A 12,457-nucleotide genomic window follows, 5' to 3' on the forward strand; every position below is an offset into this window, starting at 1 on the left:
GAAGCTTGCCACAGGGACTGCGCTCTTTGGTCATATATTGTTTGTTTTCTGTTGGATTTAAATGATACACAGGATTAAAGGAAGATATTTATTCAGAAAACGGAGTAGGCTAAGTGGATTGTTTTGTCGGACGGACACAGAGCGAGTGGATTGTTTTGTCAGATGGACACAGAGCGAGTGGATTTTTTGTTCGGATACGGAGAGACTGAAACTAAAACTAAAAGCGAGCTCACACATACTATGGAGTTTTAACACGGGTGTACACCGCAGTGTGAATATTTTAGTGGAAACAACAATCGCGGATCGTTCTCTACCATGAAGCCGATGTAAACATCTAAGAATATATGATCATTTCTTAGATTTATTACCTTTGTGGACTACAAATGCAAGTTGATGTCATACTGCGATTGCTTGGTGAAGATAATTTACAAACATGAGACCGGATGGATTATGACTTGCGCACAATTTTTAAACAAAGGTATGTTGTCCCGTTTAGATTTTTCATGTTCATTCTATATGCACTGTCAGCTATGATGAAGTGTAATGAATTATTGCGCCGCCAACTACAGTCCTGCGACGTCAGATATGTCTTGTCTATTTTTTACAAAATAGAGTAACGCGCGTAACGAACTCATTTAAATTTCAGTAATTGTAATTGCGTTACTTGATTTAAAAAAATAGTGGAGTTACAGTAACGCGTTACTCCCATCACTGATAGTCACTTATGATGCCAATAGTCAGTTACGGTCATAGCGCCACCAGCTGGTAACAGGAAGTAACATGTTTACAATGATAATGCAATGTCAGATTTGTCCCAAACTTCACATGATTGATAAGAGTCCTGGACAGAACACATCTACGTGCCAATATTTACATGTAGTCACTCATACACACACACACTCGCTCACTCACTCTCTCTCTCGCTCTCTCATGCTCTTACACGATGCTACCTCGCTGTCATTTGTAATTAGCAACAGGAAATGTGGCACATTATACTACACTTTTAAATGGTTCACCTATGTTTACATGCTTAAATGCCTATTTACTACTGTTCCCTTTAATTCTTCTCATGCCACGGCGTGGCGGTGTCAGGTGTGCGAGGGCCCTTCCATCACTGCTTGCAGTTTTAATTATAAGTAATTGTATCTGATGGTGTTGACATATTATCACACAACACTTTTTTGGTGAGAAAGTGGAAGAAACAGCAGGCTACATAAAAAAAAAGAAAAAATCATGTTTAACAAATCCAACCAATCTCTTTTCATATAAACTTCTGGTTGGTAGCTTTTTTGCCACTAAAGAAGTGTTTGATATAGTTTAATTCTGTGTCAGACTTATTTTGTTAAAGATTTTTCATGTCACATAAAGAATTCATAACCAATGCGCTCTTAATCAGTACATTTATGCAGCAGTTTTAGAGACGTCCTTGATTAAATTAATTTGCACTTGCAATTTCAGCTCTGTTAGCGATGATTAAACAGCACAACCTAACAGAGGCTTTTTTCTCACGTCGACTCACAAAACGTTTTAATTAAACGTCCGTGTCCCAGAAATCCTTTACGTATCGCTGTACAAACTCACTAGACCTCTGGATCCCACATCATTGTATCTGCAGTAATGTGTGGAGGGGAAAAAGTGAGAAATCCGGTCGGTCGCGATGTGAGCTCACAAAAGCTGCGTGTTTGCGTCTCGGTTTGAGATCTATTGATGTTGAAAAAGAATAAACAGAGCCCGAAGAGGCATCTGCTACCATCTGTGACCATAGTAATTATGCTCACATTTGGCACTGAAGCCAAGAGGAAAGTTCCAGGTCCAGGTGTTTCACATTCTGTAGCTTGGCATCAGCATTCTGCTTGGAAAAATGTATATTTAACCTCTTTTCCAAAATGTTAATCTGCTTTTTTTAAAGGTCTTCTCACAGCAATTAATTATCACAATTGGGTTTTAGAAACGAATCATAAACCCACTAAAACTGACAATGAAATAACATTTATGCATTTGGCACATGCTTTTATCCAAAGTGACTTACGGTGCATTAGAAGGTATGCATTTTTCATCATCATGTCAGATGTCTTCCCTGGGTTTGAACCCAAGACGTTTTCCGCTGCTAATGCAATGCTCTGCCACTCAACTATACAGCACTATGATGATAACTAATGCAATTATTGATTACTTGGATTATATTGTAATGTTTGAAACATCCATGCATGCATTCGGCTGACGCTTTTATCCAAATGGACTTGCAGTTCCCTCAATCTATATGTTTTTCATCAGTCAGTGTTCTCCCTTGGGATTGAACACGTGAGATTACGAACACAGTTTGCATGCAATATTTATTGGAACTTTTGCATTTTTTATAGCCTTTAATTTGCATTATTTAAAAGAAAGCATCAGACTTTTACGTCCACTTTTTAGTTAGGCTTACTTATTTTACATGAATCGATTCTTAGTCCGTAACAAACATACAGTATAAGACTTATTCCCCAAGTGTATACAAAAGGAAACATAATGAGTGAGTTTCATAGAGAGATACAGAGTGTACAGGAGGGGACCGAGTTGCCCGAGGCATCGGCTGCTTTTCCTGGGGGAAACCTGCGGTTGAGATGGTCCTTAACCTACAGTACTCCACGCACCCAATTCATGCCCAGATTTAAATGGTTAATTTATGCAATATGCATGTTTTTTTATATTGAATAACCTCTTTTAATTTGTTTTTTAGTTGCATAAAATTTTCTGTCTACCTCGACCAGGTTGTGTTGCATAATTTAATAGTGACATCATGTTCGATGTGTGTTGTGTGCGTAATGTTCAGTATATGCCTGGTCAAGCTGAAGCATGCGAACATGCTGAACTGTGTGGGGCGCAGCTGCTTCTTCCACTCGCTTTGACTCAGCGGGGTTTGTTCTCTTATGCCTGAGAGTAACTTTCAATTTGTTTATTTGTCATATGCACTGCAGTGAAATGTACGAATTTATCAAGCAGGGATATTTCGGGATAAAGACGATTGCTGGTTTTAAGAGTTCCCTCGCAGGTCCTGCTGTAGAAGCACATTAAGATAAATATGGTGCCGGAAAGTGCCTGTCACCAGCACACTGCCCTCTTCATTCCTAGGCCAGCAACAATTAAACCAAACCAAAGATAAAATCAAACGATTTAAAGACTTGTGTTGCAGTATTTATGTACAAGTTTTGAAGTCTCCATATGCAACTACAAAATAAGATTTTTAGACAGGGCTTCCAAACTAGACTTTTAACATCATGCCAAATTTATACTAAGACCCTTCCAGCAACCAGATATTATATCATACGTGTTGTTTTTTCGCACTGTGACGGTCACAGAATGATCACACAGAAAACTGGGACTTGAACATGGACATATTCACACATACATTTACACATACACAAAGAAGCAAGACAAAAGAGTTTTGTATTGATATTTTTATTATTAATTGTCCAGTAAAATAAGTGTATGGAATTTTTTGGGATATTTTTATTGTTCAGAATATTGTGAACTACTTGGTAAGGTATTGGAAAATAAGTTATATATTCTAATTATTGTGATCAAATAAATTTTTCCAGATGTCTATGGGAATGGTGTTTAGTGTTTTCTGTGAGTTGCCCTCCCCATGTATAAATGTGTGTGTTTGGAGTAGTTTTTTTTTTTTGGTCTGTGTCTGCTGCTGTGAAGTGTAGCCGAAAGGCTGCAGGTATTTTCTAGTATTTTTTGTTCTTTTTTGTATTTTGCTTTACTAATTTTTGGGATTTTTGAACCTGTTTTAAAATTGGTATTTTGTAACATTGGTTTGAACTTATTTTGGAAGACTTTTGAATATATTTCCTTATATTTTGTTCTTTATTGGACATTTTTTGCTATTTTTGGACTATTTTAGACTTGTTTTTGGAATAAACACTTTGGCATTTCTCACAGTATCTCTGTTTAATTTGGCCATATGTTTTTGTGGTGCCCCTTTAAGGTACCATTACACACACATCATGGATTCTGACATGCTTGCACTGTTATGGTAACTTTTATTATCATCGTATAAAATAGGATTGAGCGATATTGTTATTTAGTTTTTACTCCACCTAAAAAAAGTCCCGCTTTGACCTACAGTATTGGTGACATGTCCTCACATGATAAACATTCACAAGTCAGAGTTTACCAAAACTTGAACTTTGGATAGCAGGGGAAAGCAAACACTTGGCACAAGCTTGCCTTTCCGGTCGAACACACTCGCATGCTTATGTATGGAAGTCAGTGAAATGAAAAGTTCAATGTCGGTCACACTAGACTTTAATCACGCGAGTATTTGTCGGACGTTGCTGCGGGAAATGGGCAGGAAGCTCATCAATATGATATTTTGCTTCGTCCATTTTTCAGTAAAGAGAAAGTCTGTGATACGAATTTGCAGGTCAGAGTTCACCAGACTTGTACTTTTCTACCCAGCCAATGGAATGAAAAGTCTAGTGTGACCACAGCTTTACCTGTTTTGGACAGACAAAACGATAGCCTCGCCTTAAACCCAATAATGCTTTCTTGGGATATATGGGATGCTCTAACAAACAGACAGTGTTTTAAAACATGTCTGGGAGGTTTTTACTTATATTTGTTATTGCTTTCTTTTCTTTAAATGTATTTATGATGAAATTCTTAAAATTGCTTTGTACAGCACCTTGGACAGCGCCACACTGTAGTTTGTGCGCTTTATAAATAAATAAACTAAACTAAACTTAAAAGTTTAACAAAAGCTGCGTTTCTATTACATATTTGCGCAAAACGCATGCAATTTTCTTAAAATGTCAAAAAAAGCACTAGGGATTATTTTTTAACTAAAAGAGATAGGACTGTTATCCAAACATTTTTGGCAAGGAAAGCTTCTTATACTTGGGAGAAGACATGAATAAATTGTTTCTGGAAGGTTTTAGTACATACACCTCTTTAAATATTGATTATGTGACGTATGTACATCAGGTGACCTGAAAATTTAAATAATCCGTTCTGCGAAATACACATTTTCTGTTGCCTGAAAAACCTTGTGTGTGTGTAAAAACTTATATTTTGCAATTTATGGTAATTTGGTATCCAAATTGGCTTGATTTGGATGTATATAATTCAAAATGTCAATTTGCACAATTTGAAGGGTAATGGAAATGCAGCTATTGAAACTTTTTACGACTTGTGAGCTAGAAAAAAACTACACATTATTTTCCTTTAGGATCATTTTATTTTCTGTAGGTGCATTCCTAACGATCCCATATTCCCTTCATTTTTAGGACTACACCCTGACCATGTATTTCCAGCAAGCCTGGCGAGACAAACGCTTATCCTACTCTGAAATCCCGCTCAACCTGACCCTGGATAACCGTGTGGCTGACCAACTGTGGGTACCCGACACCTACTTCCTGAACGATAAGAAATCGTTCGTTCACGGAGTCACGGTCAAGAACCGAATGATACGACTGCATCCCGACGGCACGGTTCTGTACGGATTAAGGTACGTCCTTTAAAGTTATCACTGACGTTACAGACACTGACCTGTATTCATCATCAGCAGAGGGTCTTATGATTCTGTCCATTCACTGGTGCTATTTGAAAAAACACCCACATAACACATTCACGATGTGCTGTTAAGGCCTGTTTTTATTATCTCTTGCTGTTGATGCATTATGCCGGTGTTAATGACTCAACGTTGGTTTCTATGTTTAGAAGGGATGAAATTGTTGTTGCTAATTCCAAGGCGGCATATTGTGCGTTCTGTTCCCAAGCCTGACAGCAGATTCCTTGTTAGAAGAGTGAACGAAAAAAATGTGCACTGTGGTTAAGTTACGAAAAATCTATAGATATCATATGTATAGCACTTCATTATGTAAGTTGGTGATTACATAAGCAAACACAAATTTTACATAACAGAAGAGACACTGAACACACACATAAACAACATGAAATGGAAAGCGAGAGAGCGTGTTGACCTGATCTGTACAACATTTCCACAGGGACTGCCCGAGTGCTGCTTCCACAATGGAAACCTATGAAAGACTCAGCGTAGGCTGAGGGCGAGTGTATGTGTGAGTTTGGGAGCATGTATTAGGAAGATAATAGAGCATTTTTGTGATATTAGCATGCCTTAACTTTATTCAGGGCTAGGCAATATAGAAAATGATAAACAAGTATTGCATTTCTTCATTTTAAGTGATTCTGAACCGAACAACCAATGTTGCAAAAATTATTTAAAGGTGCCGTTTTTTCCTGTTTTCAAAGCTTTGAATGTGTTTTTGGTCCAGTGAATGGTGATTGTATCTTTTATCTGGAACTGAAAAAAATTATATACATCTGTGAGTTTTCATTTTTTTGGTGAACTTAACTATCCCTTTAATAGGGGTGTAAATCGGACCAACATGATCTCACAAAATTCCGTGATATAGTCACAGAATATTTTGCTCATTTATCCATGTCATTGTCACAGATCTCCGCATTTTTCAGTGTCCGTACCACAGACTTTCTTTTCCGTGTCAGTTAATTGTAATGGTTACTCAATTGTTTTCCTATTTTTAAACCATTGTTGCATGGGTTTGGGGTTAGATTTGGGTTTGGATATCACTTTAACTATTGGTTAATACATTTTTTTACAGGTTTTAAAACAATTGTCACCTGACAATAGGGTTATACACTGAAAAAAATGATTCATTAAATTTACAAAATTTTTATAAGGTAAGTGGTTGCAATCAATTTATTTAAGCTACATTTAAACAAAAGTTTTTTATTTTATTTTACTTTACTAATCTTTTTTTTGTTTAAATGTAGCTTAAATAAATTGATTGCAACCACTTACCTTAAAAAAATGGAGTAAATTGAATGAATATTTTTTTTCAGTGTAGTTGTGTATGGATTAGGATGTCATTTTATGTAACAGAAAGTCGTTCTAACCCCAAACCCACGCGACAATGGTAAGAAAATAGGAAAAACAATTGAGTAACCAACACAGATAAATGAGCAAAATATTCCGTGACTATATTCCGTGATCAGATTGATCGGACAGTTCATTAAGAATTGATACAAAACCGATTTTCTTGTCAGCGATGCGATTTTTGCCGATACATCAAACGCTTCTTCAATGCGATTACGATTCAATTCATTTATCGATATTTTTAAAGGAACAGTATGTAGGATTGTGGCCAAAACTGGTATTGCAATCATAAAACTTGTGGCTAAAACTGGTACTGCAATCACACAACTGATGGCCAATACACAACATGACAACATAAACATCAGTTGAGGGCTGCAACTCCACTTTTCAAATGACAATATCCTGGCCAGACCACTGTTGTCAGTGATATAAGTATTTGAAATGAAAATGATTTCTTAATGTCTAGTGACATATCAGGGCCATTTTATGATTTGTTGATATAAATTTCTTACATACTGTTCCTTTAAATAACGTGCATAGTTAAGCGATTATATTTTTTGTTACAAATGCAAAAAAATATATATAACATGAACATTTAATTAAACTCTTTGAAAATGGCACAATCTCTGTCCCAATTGAAACATTTACAACAACAAATTAACAAAAATACACCTTTTTTAAATATAGAAAAATTAATAATGAGGGGCAAAATGTCACATAAAATCAAACTTATGATGGCAGTATAAGTATTTTGTGCCAAAATGTGCAATAATCAGTCCTTCCAGAAAACGTGGAGTTTTTTGTGATTGTTGATCCTTGATCTTATGGCACGTTTTCTTAAAAAAATGTGATTGAATATGCAGGATATTTATGCATTTTTTTGCAGTGAACTTGCAAAAACGGTTTGCAGCTTTTGCAGCTTTTTATTGATGTTCACGTCGCATAATTATGTCACTTCCTAACATTCCCATGAAAACAAGGGACATGGCTGTGCATGTGTGAAGTAAATGCTAAATTTTTCAACTTTCTGCTAAGACATATATGACTTTTTGCTACGAAAATGCGCGGATTATGAAATCATGCAAGCCCCGCATATTTTGCGAGCAGAAAGCTGCAATGTATGCGGCGAAAGTGTGGCGTATTTAAAAAATGTGCCCCCCCATAAATATGCAGACTTTGGCTGATTATACATTGAATCATGCAATCACATAATCACGTTTTTACTGGAATGACTGAATAATGACAATATCACCTGAAGTGCTAAATACAAACTTGTCTTCTGTCTTCTGTCTCTTTCGCTGTGTTTTCGCTGCTTTAACCGCTTTGTTGCTGCATCGCATTCACTTACTGACACTAGCAGATGAAAACAAACAAAAATGTGCACTTTGGCAGGAATGCGTAGAACAACGTTACGTCAAGTAATGAGGACGTGGAGAGTGTCAAAATAAAGGATTCTCAAATCGATTTTTTATGTGTTACATCGATGCATTATTTCATTAGAAATATCATTAGAAATAAAATCGATGCATCAATCCGTATCGATGTATTGTTACACCCCTACCGTTAAACACTTGCATATAGCTAAATCATCATTTTGAATCTACTAATCTGATTCCCAGAAAATGAATCCCAACTTTGATGGCAGTAATGCTACTGAAGCTTAATGCTCTTATGCTCGTGAGTCATGAGTCGTGGTAGGGTTGTGAAATTTGTTTAATGACACACGCAAGTCTAACTTGATAGCCCAATAAAAAGCATATTAAAATCATTGCTGTATTCGCGCTGCTGCTTAATTTTATATCCCAATTAAAATCACTGTAAATATTTCACCCAGTACTAGCTGTTTTGCAGATGGTTGTGAAACAAAGCTGCTAATGGGAAGTGTTTAAAGGCAAGGCAGAAAGATTTCTGGGTTTATGGGAATTTGAAACGGGTGTATTGGTGTTGTCCTTGTTTTTCTGGTATACCCTGCTCAAGGAACTTCCTCAATTACCAGGAGAAAAAACAAATAACAGTGCAATAACTGTCAGTAATAACTGTCTGTGAGAGCCTAGTCTTGAGTATTGAGCGCAGGGAGGTAGATCTGATTATTCTGCTCCTAAAAGACTTGAACCAATAACGTGGACACCACCCGGAAGATAAAATCAAATAGGTTTAATACTACTTCTGGGTCATAATACAACTATAAAGATGTGTTACAGCTTAGTGGCCTGTGCTTGTTTGTTCTGCCTAACGTGATAACTGTTTGCGTTATTATTATTATATAATATAACGTTGTTTTCCTCACTTTTGTAAGTCTAAATGCCTTAATGTAATATATGAATTATTTAGATTGTATTTCATTATTTGGGGCATTCAAAAACTTTCTTAAAGCCCAGCTGTGTCAAATTAAGTCAAGTCCGTATTGCATTTTGTTTTTGCTTTGAGTTGCCCATTTGCACACTTACACTTTGTATTAAAATGCGTTTTGGTCGATAGGATCAAAAGTGGATGAGAGAGACACATTACCGTTCACACCTGGTGTTTTAATTCGCCTCTTTTGTCCACTTTCCACCGCTTCTGTCTTGATTATTTTGAGGGGATGGTCTATGGGCGAGGTGTTAAAACACGAGCGGGAGAAATGCAGGGGCGCCACTAAGGAGGGAAGGTAGGATGATTCTAAGGGCCCACGCACTTTAGGGCCCTCAGTGATCATTTTTATTAGTAACAGTAATAGTGGAAATGTAATAGAAATTATAAATGTATTTACTAAAGAGTTACCAATAAAACAAAGTCATGGCTTGTTTCTGCCTTTCCAGCAACCCCCCCACCCTTCACTGCTTGGTTTTGTCCAGTCTTACGTAGTGTCAAGACTGCAGTCATTCAGTCACTGAGTAAGATCAGATGGTAAACTGACAAAATAGAGATGACTTCAGTACTATTCGGACCATAGACCATAAAAAATATGGACGTAGTGTCCGTGACGTCACCCATTGGTTTGTGAAGATCGTTTTTGAAGCTTAAAGTAGGTGTTGCCTGCCACTGCCATCTTGGCCGCGCGTCACCATCTATGGGAATTGACTCCCTTTTGGAGCCAGCCTCAAGCGGCCGGTCGATGAATTGCAGTTTAGTCACTTCCGTATTTGAAGGTTGCCCTTTCGATTCGGACAAGATTAGTTTTACACAGGGAGGTGGGGTAAAGCAATTTTTATCAGAGCTTCTCAGTGATTTTAGTCCCTTACCTCCGAAGAAATAACTTCAGGTAATACTAATCCAGTGCGAATAGACCAGCTGTAAATATACATGAACATTTCCTCATTCCCTGTTATTTTGCGGGTTTCTGTCAAATATAAAAGCTCTTAAAGAAGCATTTACTTGCATTCTAGGCAAACACAAACTTAAAATAAAAACTCAAATTTACTTCTCAGAGGAAACTAAAAGAGAAGCTACAGAGGTCAGAGAAAGAGAGAGAAAATGGGCTGACAGTTGCTACAGTATATATACATATATATATATATAATTCATTCACAGAGCTTCCTTTTGATGTAATGTTAGCCTCAATTATAGCCAACCGCTACCTGATTCAATTCAATATTCAATAGGTTACTGTTACCAAGTATTGATTACCAGGGCCCCAAGGGGAGAGGGGGCCCTTGAAAAGTCTGGAATATATTTTATTTTACCTGAATATTTTCATTTCCTAATTAAATTTCATAATAAATGTCAGATGAAATGTAAAGTTAGTGAATTGGCTGAATAACTGTATAAAAAACTAAAGTCTTACGGTCCCACCCCTTGCTAATTTGGTTATAGACTACATGCAATTTGAGGCGAAAGGCTAAATAAATAAACTGTATACTAACAATGCTGTTTGCATAAAAAAAACGTTATAATAGCCTAATTTGAAACATGTTTAATTTTAAATGAATATGCTATAATATTTAAAATAAGCAATAATACGCTTGTTTGGTTAAATTCTAAAATGGAAAAATGGGGGGGGGGCATCAGGACTGCCTATGCATAGAGCCCGGGACCTTGTGCTACGCCCCTGCTGTTACTGATACGTTACAGTTATTTTTGTCCAGCGGCTAGTGGCCTTTTTGCTAACTACAACCGTGTATGCTAACGTACTCATATGCTGTGTCCGAAATTGCATACTGTGACATTAATATTGCAGACATACACTTCTAAATGGGTGTGTAGTGGGCCCAACCTCATATTCTTTCATAGGGCCCAAAATTGCCCCTGGTTGTTAGTATCATGCTACACAATGTTTTGTGCATATATGTGAGAGCTTTCTCAGATATTTCAGAGCAATTGATGAAATAAGCTCACGCAACTTTTACATGCTCGCAAAATGAAACAGAAGTAAAAGAGGCGTAGAGAAGCCACATTTGTTTTATCAATGCTAGTCTGAAGACTGTGCCGAACACTGCAGTAGGTCGAATGTAAAAAAATTGTGCTTGGTACATTACACGTTAGATCGATAGGCGGAGAATAGGCATTTTTTTGTGGCTGTTCAAACACATGTGTTTTCAAATGCGAATGCATTTTCGACTACCTCTAAATGTGGTCGACAGTAGATGAGGTCAAAATGTTTTCCATCCTGTTTATACCTGTATTTAGTGTCGTCCACTTGTAATACGATCGACCCAACGCATCTTTACTCTTCCCCCGCCATTGATGAGTTATCCCTGCCAATGAGTGCGTTTACATGCACAGTCTTACGCCAATTACGCTTAATAAACTGATAACGTGTGGGTTCATGTAAACATGTAAATCGGTTTTCTTTTATTGCGGAAAAATGGTGTAAGTCCCATGTTAACACAGTTCAATAAAAATTTATTTATAAAGCGCTATTCACAATTGTTTAATTGTTTTACATTAATAGATGCAGGAGAAAACACAGAAAAATCGTAAACATAAGCAGCAGAATACAGCGGCTAAGATGAACTGTACTAGCGGGTGTAGTAATAATATGTAACGTATATAAGAGGGTGCTAAGTTAGGCCAATGTCAGCAGACTCCCCAGGGGTTAAAAAACCCTAGGAGAAAAAGTTTCCCTGGGGGAAAGTCCTAGGAGAGAAAAAAACCCATGGGAGAGATCCAAACATGGCTGGCTGATCCTATAGAGGATATATTATTTAATAGGTACGATTTTATACAATTTTATGGGAGTTAAAACAGTTTTCTATAATAAGCAGATTTGTGAAAGTTATCCGCTTATTCTGTGCATGTATGCGTACTCAATGATGTGTTTTAGGGCATTCCATATTCCCTCTCTTAGCCAACTTAAAAAACATTAACTTTTGTGAAATTTGCTAAAATGCTGTCAGGGAAAGAGTTTAAACAGGGCCTATAGAATTGAGTTTGTTTGTATTTAGATAAATTTGAACTGATAGAAAACGTGTGCTTTTAGTTATGCAATGAGTGTGAAGCCAGTTAATCAAATTAAAGCTTGCCAGATCAAGAAATTGCTTTCTGGTATCGTGTGCAGTTTGCATCATGCAATCATCTAGCGGCCTGTAGGCGGCCTGTAGACGTGCTGTCTGAATTTGAGACCAGTTTCAAATG

The 12,457-nt window shown here is 36.9% G+C and overlaps 1 protein-coding gene across 2 annotated transcripts in view; it reads left to right on the forward strand.

Moving 5' to 3' along the window:
- The window catches only part of gabrb2a (gamma-aminobutyric acid type A receptor subunit beta2a), a 61,043-nt gene that overhangs the window by 23,325 nt on the left and 25,261 nt on the right, over positions 1-12,457 (forward strand). For both annotated transcript variants that reach the window (XM_065266543.2, XM_065266542.2), the window contains exon 4: positions 5,274-5,494. In XM_065266543.2, coding sequence (XP_065122615.1) covers positions 5,274-5,494 — 221 coding nt within the window. The remainder of the gene's footprint in view (positions 1-5,273; positions 5,495-12,457) is intronic.

The sequence above is a fragment of the Paramisgurnus dabryanus genome, chromosome 16 (genome assembly GCF_030506205.2).
Source record: "Paramisgurnus dabryanus chromosome 16, PD_genome_1.1, whole genome shotgun sequence".
In the NCBI taxonomy this organism is placed as follows: Eukaryota; Metazoa; Chordata; class Actinopteri; order Cypriniformes; family Cobitidae; genus Paramisgurnus; species Paramisgurnus dabryanus.